The following is a 13,879-nucleotide window of genomic DNA, read 5'->3' as shown; positions in this document are numbered from 1 at the left end:
TCGTAGTGCCACCGACGTTTTCGGCTTTACAGGGAAGCATGCTCCGTGCCTCCACTCGTCCCACTCTTCCACATTCCTTTTCCCTTCACTTATGAATCTGCAGCCAATCTCACAGGCACTACTCTTCTCGTCGGCTTTTGGCGAAAATCCGCTCGATGCTGCCTTATTCTTTCGCTCTGTACTACCTACAGAATTCTCAGACAGCCGTTGTCTCTGTGCCATTAACTGATCACAATACTGTATCTCTTTGATCAGTGCTGCCTTCTCTCTCTCGTACTTTTGCTTACGTTCGTGATACTCGCGTTCGCGTTCATTCTCGCGTTCTTGATGCTCACGCCAAAGAAGTTCTTGAAGCTCACGCTTCTGTTCATTCTCGCGCTCTTCACGCTTACGCTTACTCTTACTTTCGCGACGCTCACGCACACTTTCACGACGCTCACGCTCCCGTGGTTCTTGTATCACCTCCCAAGCAATCTTAATGCTTTCATCATCGTTGCCACTATCGTTAATCGCCTTTATGATAGCTGGCGTTTTCATCCGTTCGTCCGCCTCAACTCCCAAATCGTCGCACACCAACAACAAGTCTAACCTCGCCAACGTTCTAAGATCCATGGCAGCTGCCCCGACAGGTGGTTAGAACTGTTTTCCTTAATTTATTTGTGCAAATACACAATGCAACAAACTCCCGATTCCCAGAACTATCAAAATGAACACACAACATTTGAGTCTGGCGAATCAAAAGGAAGAAAACCACGCGCTCACTTACGGTTGCAGCACCCTGCCATCCGGTTCATTTGTCCGCTGTTCCCGGTTCCTCCGGACTCCCTGGGTCGAAGGCTCGCTTTTCTTCGGCACTCCCAGTTTCTTCGGACCTCTTTCGACGAAGGCTCTCTCTTCTTCGCTCTTCCCGGTTCCTTAGGATCTCTCTCGACGAAGGTTGATCCGTAGCGCTGCCACCAGCTGATGCATTCGGAGGCGATCTCACCGCTGCCAACCAGTTGTAGTGGTTGGGGACGGACTTCGGGATGAAAACAAAACTTGGGAGGTTTATTTTACATTATATAGAGAGAGGTGAGAGTCAAGTAACAGTCGTACAGTCATTACGGGCCGGCAGCAACTCGGACGCTGCGGCCCGCGGCAAGAAGTTCGAGAGAGGTGAATCAGGGAATCAGGGAAAGCTCTGGTCTCTCTGGAATGCTTCTTTTAAACCCTTCGAAGACTGGAAGTCGCGTCATGTTCGGCCAATGGGAGGGCCCGCTCCGATGACGCCACCATCGGCCAATGGTAGGCACCCATGCGGTGATGTCACACACCCGGCGGCTCCCCGCGGTCTTGCCTTGCTGTGGTGCAATGCTCTCTTCAAAGGCGGCCGGTGAGGCGCTGCCAGGCCTTCCCGGTACATCACAGCCGTCTTGTTGTCACGGTGCATTACAGCCGTCTTGCTCCGGGACCCAATTTACTTGCAACAATGTCGGGCTATCCCTTCGCTTTTCTGGAAGAGTCAAGCGGTGAATAGCTACCGCGGGGCACACGAAGTGGGGGCCGCCAACTTGTTTGCACCTGTCGTGCCTCAGGAATGTGTCATCCATGCTTCTGCATTCCTTACGTAGCAGTGGCGCGATTCGATGCGGTCTGGGGAACTCGAAGTAGGCTCAGGAAACAGCCCCATATCTAACGATACCGTCAAGAGGGATTTTCTTCGCATTCCTGTTCGATTGCTCAGCTTGCGCAAAATGCCCATTGTACGAGCTCCTTTTGTCGCAATATATACAATATGCGGCCGCCAGTTAAGATTTCCGTTAGAGATAACTCCAAGGTACTTGAGCGACTCTGCTTGCGGGATATCTACGAGATGATAGTTAAGCGATATGTATACTGGTTTTTTAACGGGAAAAACAAGGATGGCACACTTATCAGCATTCAGGTTTAAGTGTAAGCTATCCAGCCAGCGTTCTAGTTCCCTTAGATACGACTGCAGAATTGGGTAAAGGGAGTAAATGTCACTAGCCATAGCAAGAAAGGCAATGTTGTCAGCATAAACATAGGTACTGACACCTCGGTGAACGGTGATTCTGCTCAGTAAATTTATCAAACAATACTGGTAAAAGTACCGATCCCTGAGGCACACCTCTTGCTTGCTTGGGTTTACAGAAGAATAGCCGCTCCGAAAACAATACAATTCCCTTTCTTTTAAATGTACCCATGCTACAATATAGGCTGTAAAGCAATGGCCCTGTAACCTATTTGTTAAAATTGTATGTTCAGTGCTGTCATAGGCTCTACATATATCTAAGCTAACTAAAGCCGCATATTGTTTTTTCTGTCTGGCGATGTTAATGCGACTTTCAAGGTCTACATGCGCGTGCTATATTTAATAGCCAATTCTAAACCCAATTCGACAAGGATTCAACAATTGATTTTCGTCAATAAACTCTATTATATGCCCGGGAAGCACTCTTTCAATAAGTTTCATTATGTTTGATGACAACGCAATTGGTCTGATGTTGTCGATATACCCTGCCCCTTGCTTTTTATGTAACGGAATAATTTTGGCGATCTTCTATTCTTGGGGAATCCGTGCATTACTAATAGAGTAGTTTAGTAACTTCAGAAGCTCACTTGGAGCTTCTTTGAAGAAAATCTTTAACATTGCATTTGTTATTCCGTCCGGGCCAGGCGCTGTAGTTGGCAACCTTAACATGACCTGTGCTACTTCCGAATAGGATATCTTTTTGTAGTCCGAGAATGCAGGATTAAAGACAGAAGTTCGAAGGCGCGTTGTGAACCGGCTCTCCAATCCTTTAGCCAATAGGTCTAAAAACTCCTGCATTTCCTGTGAGGTATTGACGATTGAGTCAACATTAGCGCTCATTAGGAGTCTGTTTCTAAAACGAAGGTAATTAAATAAATGACGTTTGTTTTTGAATTTACGTAGATAAGTTCCGTTATCGCTAAGCGAACGTCTTCTTCTCCCCTCTCTTACCTTCTCCCCTTCTTCTCCCCGTGACCCACTCCTGCTGGCGGCACATACCCCATTCATACAATAATTTCACGCTTGTAACAGTATATAGACCTTTTTATCGGGCGAGGAGGATATATGGCTTGGGCTCTCTGGCTTGGGCGATCCGGCGCGGCGCTGCTTGAAAGTATTGCTGTCGCGTGCTGCGGAACCATTTCCAGATGTTTTAGATGGTACTTTGTGAAATTTACGCCATGTCCGTTCATATAAGGTCGTCAGGGAAGCCTTTTGGTGTATAGGTAACTACAGTAGGCGGAAATATCTTTTGGGGGCGCAAAAATGTGACGCGCTTTATCAGTCGCGGTGTTTGTATGTGTTGTGAACTATTTTGCTTATATCGGTTTTAATTCACCAAAGAAAACCAGTGTCTCTGTATTAGCAGCATGAAATGGTAAGTCTGCTCACTATCTGATCGCTTGGCGTAGGGAGTAAAACATAAAGCATAAGAGCGCATGCTCGTTCACGGCCAACCTAAGGCAACCACGAAACATAAGTGGCATGCGCTATCAAATATTTGTTATGCACCGGCATCGTTCTCGCGCATTTAAAGTCTAGTAGGCTTCAGATTACCATATGTCTACGCTAGCCTTTCCTGCATGAGGCCGATGGCGCTGCTCAACACAGCGATCACTGCGGTTGGTGAACCAGCACGATACAAATGTAAGCTGTGCGCTTCGGCATTGCCTTTTGGGCATGTATACAGCCATAATATATGAGAGGGATCGCATAAAAAGAATGCGATGCCTATTTTTGAGGACAAAAGTTCCGTAATACGTGTGAGTGCGTCGTAGAGAACGGAACGAACACAACCGAAAAAAAATTCGGTTATCATCCTTTTTCTCGGAAAAGCAAGAGAAAACAGGCTAATGCCGCAATACGACCTCGCATAGTCACGCCGCACAACGTCTATAAATATATAACCGCTGATGCCGTATGCTTGGACCATGCGGTATATAGAAGAAATATATCTGTAATCCGGCACCTACCACACTCGCGCAGTTCGTAAACAGTCCATTTGCTTGACAAGCTTAATTCAGACTGTAAGGTATGCTGTTATTACTTGCCAAAACTATTTTATTCAGGGGCGGAAACCTCATCCATCGAACCAAGTAGTCACGCAATGTAACCTGCAGCGAACAGTTCGAACGCTTGTCAAAGTATAACATCACAGCTCCGGCCTATCGTAGCAGAACGGTACCCATGCTGTTACAATCGTCGCGTATGTTTCATGGCTCCTAAACCGCAGCTCAGAAACAGAGGGCAATACTGCAATAAGGTGACATCAGTGATTGGGACATTCATAAATACACAATTGATATCTGAGGCTGATTGTATATAGGCTCAAATATGCGCTCACACATCGCGCTGCGTGTTCCGTCCACCTCAACGCCAGCAGAAATTCCGGCCATGACGCCTTAAACCACTTCAGCACGTCTCACAGAACCGTTTACGCACGTCATACTAAACAGACCGCACGACCGCGAAAACAAACGCCAGAACCTACCGCCGAGCGTATACCTGCCATGCAAAAGACCGCTTTCACCCAAGCCAGTATGGCGCTGCTCATAGGCGGCGCCACTGTGTTCACAATATGGCGGCGCCTACGAAAAAACGGTGTGTGTGAGGGCAAATCAGAAAGTCCTTGCCCCTATTCTTATTAGCCAAAATAAGGTACATACGGGTAATTACAAATATACGTATTATTATACGCACCTTGCACTATTTTTCCATATAGTTCCCACACTGGGTGAGACATTACTATTGCACGTGAATCGCTGTCCGGCGAGGAACTTCTTCAGCGGACCGTAAACGGGGAAATCAATAGTGGCGAGGTCCGGATTGTATGGTGGGTGGTCCAGACTCTCTCATAGAAATGATCAGAGCTTGTGGGCAGTTCTGCTTGCCACACTTCGTTGCTCGTATGCCGTGGACGTGTAATGCACAACCGCCATCTTCAACTTACAGCAGCGCCATGTTTCGGAGCTGCGGCAGATAAGGCCGGGCTGGACAAGAAAGGTACACCGCTGGGAATGGATGTGTTGACTTCGCATTTAAATTCTTAATTTGGCTAAAAAGAAATAGGGGCAAATACTTTCTGATTCGCCATCGTGTATATATTGTCACGTGGTGGTGACGTTAAGAACACAGTAGCAATACTGTGAAAGGCAAAACTAGATTTTATTGTGCGAACCTGTGCCCACAAAACAGGCTACACTTATAGCACAACGAAAGCAGCGAACACAGTCGGCGATCGTCGGAGATCTCATCAGCGGGTCAAGCGCGTCGGCTTTTATAGAGCAGTCATCGAATGTTCCAGACTAATCGTTGGGACCCGCATGCCTTCTACAAAGTTCTACACAATTCGCGTCAAGCGATGAAATGAGATAACGCGAGGTTCGGCGACAACAGACAGCCGGGTAGAAGCATCGATAACTTTCCAGAAACGTCGGATACATGCAGGCGGTCCCCCGCTGTGCGATTACAGTTGTTAAGCGGCGAAACGTGGTCGCCCGATAAAGATAAGTACACGTGTCAATATATATATATAAAGGACATAAGGAAGTATAATGAATAAAGGGAAAATCAGACATCCACCCGTTTGTAGCAATCGCTACAAAGGAAACCCATACGGGTTCCTCGAAAGAGAAGCCTCATAGTTGAAGAAAAATTCGTCCTGGTCCGGGTGCTAGCCGCCTGGTTATCTCAGATGGTAGAGCGGCTGCCCCGGAAAGGCGGTGGTCCCGGCTTCGAGTCCCGGACCAGGACAAATTTTTCTTCAACTATGAGGCTTCTCTTTCAAAGAACCCGTATGTGTTTCCTTTGTAGCGATTGCTACAAACGGGTGGATGGCTGATTTTCCCTTTATTCATTACTTCTCTCCACCTTGCGGGTTTCCGCAGAACTACTACGTCAAACCTTGCCTTTGCTTCGTGTTGTCGACAAATTCGACTTCGCCCTGCCATCTGCTAGCCGCCTGGTTATCTCAGATGGTAGAGCGGCTGCCCCGAAAAGCGGTGGTCCCGGGTTCGAGTCCCGGGCCAGGACGAATTTTTCTTCAACTATGAGGCTTCTCTTTCGAGGAACCCGTAGGGGTTTCCTTTGTAGCGATTGCTACAAACGGGTGGATGTCTGATTTTCTCTTTATTCATTACTTCTCTCCACCTTGCGGGTTTCCGCAGAACTACTACGTCAAGGAAGGAAGTATAATATCGATAGAATTGAACATGCTCTCAGGAACAGAGGAAGCCTAAAATCAGTGAAGAAGAAACTAGGAATTGGCAAGAATCAGATGTATGCGTTAAGAGACAAAGACGGCAATATCATTACTAATATGGATGAGATAGGTCATGTGGCTGAGGAGTTCTATAGAGATCTATACAGAACCAGTGACACCCACGACGATAATGGAAGAGAGAATAGTCTATAGGAATTTGACATCCCACAAGTAACGCCGGAAGAAGTAACGAAAGCCTTGGGAGATATGCAAAGGGGGAAGGCAGCTGGGGAGGATCAGGTAACAGCAGATTTGTTGAAAGATGGTGGGTAGATTGTTCTAGAGAAACTGGCCGCTCTGTATACGCAATGCCCCATGACTTCGAGCGTACCGGAATCTTGGAAAAACGCTAATATAATCCTAATCCATAAGAAGGGGGACGCCAAAGACTTGAAAAATTATAGACCGATTAGCTTACTGTCCGTTGCCTACAAAGTATTTACTAAGGTAATTGCAAATAGAATTAGGATCACCTTAGACTTACGTCAACCAAAGTACAGGCAGAATTCCGTAAAGGCTACTCAACAATGGACCATATTCACACTATCAATAAGGTGATAGAAAAATGTGCGGAATATAACCAACCTTTATATATAGCTTTCATTGATTAGGAGCAAGCGTTTGATTCAGTCGAAGCCTCAGCAGTCATGGAGGCATTGCGGAATCAGGGTGTAGATGAGCCGTATGTAAAAATACTGAAAGATATCTATAGCGGCTCCACAGCCACCGTAGTCCTCCATAAAGAAAGCAACAAAATCCCAATAAAGAAAGGCGTCAGGCAGGGAGATGCGATCTCTCCAATGCTATTCACAGCGTGTTTACAGGAGGTATTGAGAGACCTGGATTGGGAAGAATTGGGGATAAGAGTTAATGGAGAATACCTTAGTAACTTGAGATTCGCTGATGATATTGCCTTGCTTAGTAACTCAGGTGACCAACTGCAATGCATGCTTACTGACCTGGAGAGGCAAAGCCGAATGGTGGGTCTAAAAATTAACCTGCAGAAAACTAAAGTAATGTTTAACAGTCTCGGAAGGGAACAGCAGTTTACGATAGGTAGCGAGGCACTGGAAGTGGTAAGAGAATACATCTACTTAGGACAGGTAGTGACTGCTGATCCAGATCATGAGAGTGAAATAATCAGAAGAATAAGAATGGGCTGGGGTGCGTTTGGCAGGCATTCGCAGATCATGAATAGCAGGTTGCCATTATCCCTCAAGAGAAAAGTGTATAACAGCTGTGTCTTACCAGTACTCACGTACGGGGCAGAAACCTGGAGGCTTGCGAAAAGGGTTCTACTTAAATTGAGGACGACGCAACGAGCTATGGAAAGAAGAATGATAGGTGTAACGTTAAAAGATAAGCAAAGAGCAGATTGGGTGAGGGAACAAACGCGAGTTAATGATATCTTAGTTGAAATCAATAAAAAGAAATGGCCATGGGCAGGAGACGTAATGAGGAGGAAAGATAACCCATGGTCATTAAGAGTTACGGAATGGATTCCAAGGGGAGGGAAGCGTAGCAGAGGGCGAAAGAAAGTTAGGTGGGCGGATGAGATTAAGAAGTTTGCAGAAACAACATGGCCACAATTAGCACATGACCGTGTTAGTTGGGGAAGTATGGTAGAGGCCTTTGCCCTGCAGTGGGCGCAAGCAGGCTGAAGATATATATATATATATATATATATATATATATATATATATATATATATATATATATATATATATATATATATATATATACTTTCGAATATCACTTATTTTCTCCTTGTTGATTAGTTCTGGCAGTTAGCGAATTTTATCTGATATCTTCAGTTCGACACTTTCATTCTTTGTCGATTCTGATTAGGTCCTTTGTTACTTGGGAGAGCTTACCTACTGGTTGCCTTAGGGCCTTACCTCCCACTTCAATTGCTGCTTCTGAAGCCAGCCTAGTTATTGTTTCACTCATTGCCTCTATGTCATCTTCATCTCCCTGTTCTAAGGCTGCAAATTTATTTGAAAGTGCCAACCTGAATTGGTCTGCTTTTACCCTTACTGCGTCTAGGTTGGCCTATTTCTTCTTGACCAATTTATCCTTTCTTTCTTCAAATATATGTGCATCCTAGCCCTCATTAACCTATGATGACTGCACTTTACCCTACCTAACACTTCTACATCCTGCACTATGCTGGGATCCGCAGTATGAAATTTCGTTTCTTGTTTCACCATTAGGGCTTTTGCAGGTCCACTTTTTGTTCCAACGCTTCCCAAAGAAGGTGTTCATTATTCGCAGCTTATTCCTTTCCGCGAATTCTACCAACATCTCTCCTCGAGTGTTCCTGGAGTCCATGCCGTAGTCGCCAATTGCTTGTTCACCAGCCTGCTTTTTCCTCACTTTTGCATTGAAGTCGCCCATGACTACAGTATACCGAGTTCGCACTTCTCGCATCGCTAACTGAACATCTTCAAAAAACTGTTCTATTTCTTCATCATGGCGACTGGAGGTTGAAGAATAGGTTTGTACTACCTTTATTATATACCTCCTATTTAGCTTTATTACTACTGCTACCCTCTCATTAATGCTGTAGAATTGGTCAATGTTGCCTCCTATGTCCTTATCGATTAGGAATCCTACTCTGACCTGCTTCTTATCTGGTAGTCATCTATAGCAGAGGGCGTGGCCATTTGTCAGTACTGTATAAGCCTCACCAGTTCTTCTAACCTCACTAAGGCCAATGATATCCCAAACATTGCCTGACAGTTTTCCTCAAAGAGCCCTGCTATGCTAGCTTCACTTGAGAGGGTTCGGGTGTTAAACGTTGCAAGTGTCAGTTATATTCAATTATATTCTAATTGATAACTGAGTTTCTTCTTTTCTCTTTGAGGTTTGATTTCATACTTTCCGTGCCCATTCAATTACGCAGGGCCGTGCGGGTACCACCGAAGAGGGCGCTAGGCGTCTAAACACATTTCTGGCCATGCGTTTGTTTGGTATTATTAGCAGCAGCATCGCACCTAGTCATCACAGCATGATAATGATTATGGCTTACACTTCGGCTTTTCGAGATGAATGTTAGTAGCAGATCGTTATATTCTATGATACTGAAAGTGGGAACATATTGTTGTGATTGGGGGTTCTATCCCATCGCTCGTGATCCGTTGTCAAGATTGGAGTCGGACATGAATTAGAAGGTAGCTGGCCCATGCCGTCGTCCAACTTATCCACGCTGAGGACGTTGATGAAGGGAAGGACTGCTTCTCATCGAGAACGAGGAATATGGGTTTATTTGCAGTATTTATATCAGTCTAACATGACTGCTTGAGAAAGTACATCAGTCTAACATGACTGCTTGAGAGAGAGTGTCCTGAGCAGCCGCACAACAGCGGTTTATAAACACTCGGTCCTCCCCCGACACCCAGGTGACGGAAACGGCCGTCCAAGCACCGTAGGCGAGTTGACCAGGCACCGTAGGGGCATTTATTCCCCGAGCTGCAGCGCGCCCGCCGACTGCCCATTGTCTGGCGTCTTGGCCGGCGCATGGGAAGGGGTCTCAGTAGACGTTCCCGCGGGCTCAGTAACAGTAGTTGGTCCGCCGAGCCCGTTTAATCACAATGGCGATTTCGTCAAACTCGGCTCCAGCGACGGAGAGTCGAGGACATACGTATTGTTGTTCACACGCAGTCGACTTAGTCACGCCGTGGCTAGAGGTTTGCGGCGACGCTCCAGGAAAGTTGCCGCCGCTGTCGCAACTGGCCGGCAAGACTTGCACTGCAGCTGGCCGTTCTTAACAATACACGGGAAGTGTGTGCAAATGAGTCTCGATGCTCCTATAGCATCCTTGGGCCACTTTACAACTTATTGTAGATTTCATTCAATGTTTTTTTTTTTTCAGAATTCACTTGGAAGCGATAACTCAAAATATTCATTCTGGATATGAAGTCCGGCGAATGTGGAACTGTACAGAAGTGGTTTACACATTCTTGCCATCCGCTTTCGAGAAATGTGACACTAAATTGGTCTAGATCTATGTATTGTTACAAACGGCGAAAAGCAACTCCTTAAAGTGTGTTTCGATTTGTTTGTGTGTTTGTGTGTGTGTGTGTGTGTGTGCGTGCGTGCGTGCGCAGCAGCACGGCAATGTACTACACGCAGTTCCATCTTCATCTCTGCGTTTAAGCAATGAAATACAAATTTTACCATAGCAAACTTGAGGAAATGGTTACTTCTTCCACGTGCTTGGAGATGTGGCTTTTGGCATCTAACCGTGGCAATTAAACTTAAGAAAAAATGTATTTCCAGGTTCTTAACATACCAGTATACAATAAAAAGCTGCTTGAAGGGCGATTATGTCCCATAGCTGTATTTGGGTCTCGGGAGCTAGTGAAGTCCCCCTGCGCACAAATTCGTGGGTGTCGCTCTTCACTGCCGTGCCCCTTTATTTCTACACCAGGGGCGGCATGCCGTTCCCGTCGGCGGCGTCCACCTTCAGCCTGGGCTCATCCTGCTCGTCGTCGGGGGGCCCACCGGGCGGTCCCAGCCTGTACGAATTCTTGCTCGAGGCTGAGCTCTCCTCGTACTACGACGCGCTACGCAACGACCTCAAGGTGTCCTCGGTGGGACAACTCAAGTATGTCGAGGAGGACGACCTTTCGCACCTGGGAATGAGCCGGCCCGAGCAGAGGCGCCTGCGAAAGTACTTCCACAAGTACTTCCCCCAGACCTACCTGCGAAAAATCAAGCAGGTGAGCTTTGCTCGGCGCTTAACTATAGAACTATGGTGGCTAGAGCATAATATAACTGTCGAGTGGTGCGTCGTATATGTTCATGCGAACAGCTGCTTATTCCTTAGAGCCTGGAACTGTCAGCCATGGCAACGGGGAACGACTATAGTTATTTCGGTTTTGGGCAAAATATTATTTATTTGAAGACGGTGTCAGCCTTCGAGAGTTATACCGCTTTTACGTGTCGGGTATGTGTGCTTCTAGCCTCTTTCGTGGGCTGATCCTAAGGTAGTGGTGTCTAAAAATGTGGGCCCATGCCGAAGGTAGTACAGTCTAAAGCCGCTCCCATGGGTACGTGCTGTCTGTAAAAATGCAGACTGATCCCGAAGTAAATGCAAAAAATGTGCTTAGTTCCCGTGGGTGTGTGCACCCTCAAAAAATTCACCTAGGATTACGTACTCCCTAACGCGAAATTTGAGCGTTACGTGTTTTCATCTCGCGATATATTGGCTCCATGACGCGGACAATCTGTCCCGTGCGGCACGGTGCAAACGGAGCGAAGTGTGCCGCGACTGCCTCGCTAAGATCACGAGAGGCTGCGCGTGGGCGTGCGCGCGATTCACAGCAGCCGCCGCCGCAAACAGACGTCCGCTAATGCATGCAGCGCTTTGTTTTCTTATACAGGGTGTCCCGACTGTCATGATATAAGATTTAAAAATATGCAAATGCCACGTAGCTGGGCAGAACCAAAGTAATGTTGTTTGCCGTCGCTTGGAAATGCTCAGAAAAGTTATTGCATTCTGCTTAATTACACAATTAGTCTTAATTAGTTAATTAGCTGCTAAAATATTCTAATTAGATTAAAAGTGTCGATGAGAAAATTGTAGAGCAACATGAAAAACTCCAGATGCAGCTGTATGTTGCTCAGTACGTGCCACATAGAAGTTTTTTCCAAGCGTGAAAGGAGCCCGCAAATGCACGCAATATTGCCACGCAACTGGCCGCTCTAAGCACTCGAGCCGACATACAATCAAGCCAAGGAAAGCATAGCACAAATTAGCCAAGTGGAACGTGAAAGCAGTATGTAAAAGGGAAATGAAAGTGTTTGCGGCTGGTGGAAGCCGCATTACGCGCGCGATTCCCCCCCCCCCTCCCCGTTCACTTTCTCGGGCTTCGAGCATGTATACAAGTGTGGGTGCTAGCTATAGCGCCGTTTACGGCCGTGGCGGCGGATGTGGGACATCCTTTCAGTCACGTGACTTTGTTATGCGTTAACTTAGGGGCGTCCGTTCACCCCCCTCCCCATTTGTTATGTTTCCATTTGAAAACAAAAAGAATGGTTATATTCCGCTATGTAGCGTTTTCCTTTCTTTTTTGCTTCATTGTCACTGGCGTGTTTCACAAGTTAATGCAACAGAGCGAGAAAGGACAGCGGGTGCAAGAAGCGCAAGACTGATGCTATACGAAAGTAATTACTGAGTTTTGTTGCTCGAGAGTCGATAACACATAGGCACGAATTCACGGAGAGCACGGAAAGAAGCATCATCACCACTGCACTGCAAGCGCTCAACCCGACTAGACGACTGCCAAACTCTGTCCGCATTGGGCATTTGTGTTTCAGCGCGTCAATCTCCATGCGCGCGAAAGTTTCCTGCCAACGATTTGCATGCGGTGGTGCCCGGGAACATCCCGTGCAGCGTGCGTATACGACTAATAATAGGCACTTTTAGTTGGACGCCCGCTGCAGCTCTGCATACGTAGGAAACCGGCGACAGTGCGCATGTGCAGTACCCAGGAGCACGCGTGGTCTCTTGCGTGCGCCCGCAGCTTTTCTAAAGATGTCTATCGTCCGCAGCGGGCTTTGCGGGAAGTTCTCGCGTGCCCACGAGAGCGCATTTTTCGATATGGCTCTTGCTGAAGATATGACTCCGGCTTGTGGTTTGACTTCGTGGCGGCTGATATTGCCTAGGCAGTTTCAGGAGCTGGCATATGGACGACCGCACGCCAAGTTTCATCCTAGACGCCAGCGCTCGTTTCTCCCCTGGCGGAACGATTTCATCTCCAACGGGTGTATGGGCCTCTTGCATTGCCCAGGGGACGCTGCGAAAATGGTGCTAAAAAGCGCCCTCTGTCCTCAACTGGGTAGTACCAAGCTCGGCCGTCTGCTTCGGAAAGCACGTTTACAATATGGACCCGCCACTTTCGGTTTTGTTGTACCGCGGCTTGCAGCGAATATCGGCCGCCGAAGATTTTTTTCAGGGGTGGCACGCTGCGTAACGGCGATAACTAATGCAACGCCGAATACGTGTACGCCGTTCAAGAAATAAGCGGCGAAGTTTTAACGCGGTGTCAATCGCAAGTGAAGCGAGTTGCGTACGAAGTTGAACTTTAGGCGCACAAACGCGAGGAAATGCTTGCTATAAATGAATTCACAGCAGCGATAAGCCGGCATCATGTGTACGGAACTGCTCGAGCGCACGATCGTACGCGCCGCGACGGCAGCGGTCTTTCGACATGCCGTGAGACGGCGGGCCTCCTGCAATCTTTGTTGACTGCATGCCGCTACACAAGTATGCCTGCTGCACTGTAGTAGCGGCCATCTGTCCCTTTAGCAATTGATAAATAACTGATGCAATGCTATGAGCTCGCAGTAACGTACGTGCGAATCACGCGAGCTCGTGCGCTGCTCGCTTGATGTAGCTTTTAATGACAGCGCTCGAATATCGATGTGCTGCAATCAATACTACCTTGCTGCGCTGCCTCAACGTGCTGGCTTGAGGTCAAGGATAAGCACATTTAACTCTCTAACCTGTGCTGCTCGTAGTGGGGTAGTGAATTGTCACCGAATCAGCCCGAGCATTTGTGCTCATTTGCACGCACCAC

At 47.2% G+C, this 13,879-nt stretch overlaps 1 protein-coding gene across 1 annotated transcript in view; it reads left to right on the top strand.

The window, feature by feature from the left end:
• Window positions 1-13,879, top strand: part of Ack-like (activated Cdc42 kinase-like) — a 197,598-nt gene that overhangs the window by 42,758 nt on the left and 140,961 nt on the right. The window contains exon 2 of the mRNA XM_050169392.3: window positions 10,726-11,017. Coding sequence (XP_050025349.1) covers window positions 10,733-11,017 — 285 coding nt within the window. The 5' untranslated portion in view covers window positions 10,726-10,732. The remainder of the gene's footprint in view (window positions 1-10,725; window positions 11,018-13,879) is intronic.

This window comes from Dermacentor andersoni, chromosome 3, assembly GCF_023375885.2.
Source record: "Dermacentor andersoni chromosome 3, qqDerAnde1_hic_scaffold, whole genome shotgun sequence".
In the NCBI taxonomy this organism is placed as follows: Eukaryota; Metazoa; Arthropoda; class Arachnida; order Ixodida; family Ixodidae; genus Dermacentor; species Dermacentor andersoni.
Note: the sequence above shows the minus strand (reverse complement) of the source record. Positions and strands in the feature narration are given on the sequence as shown.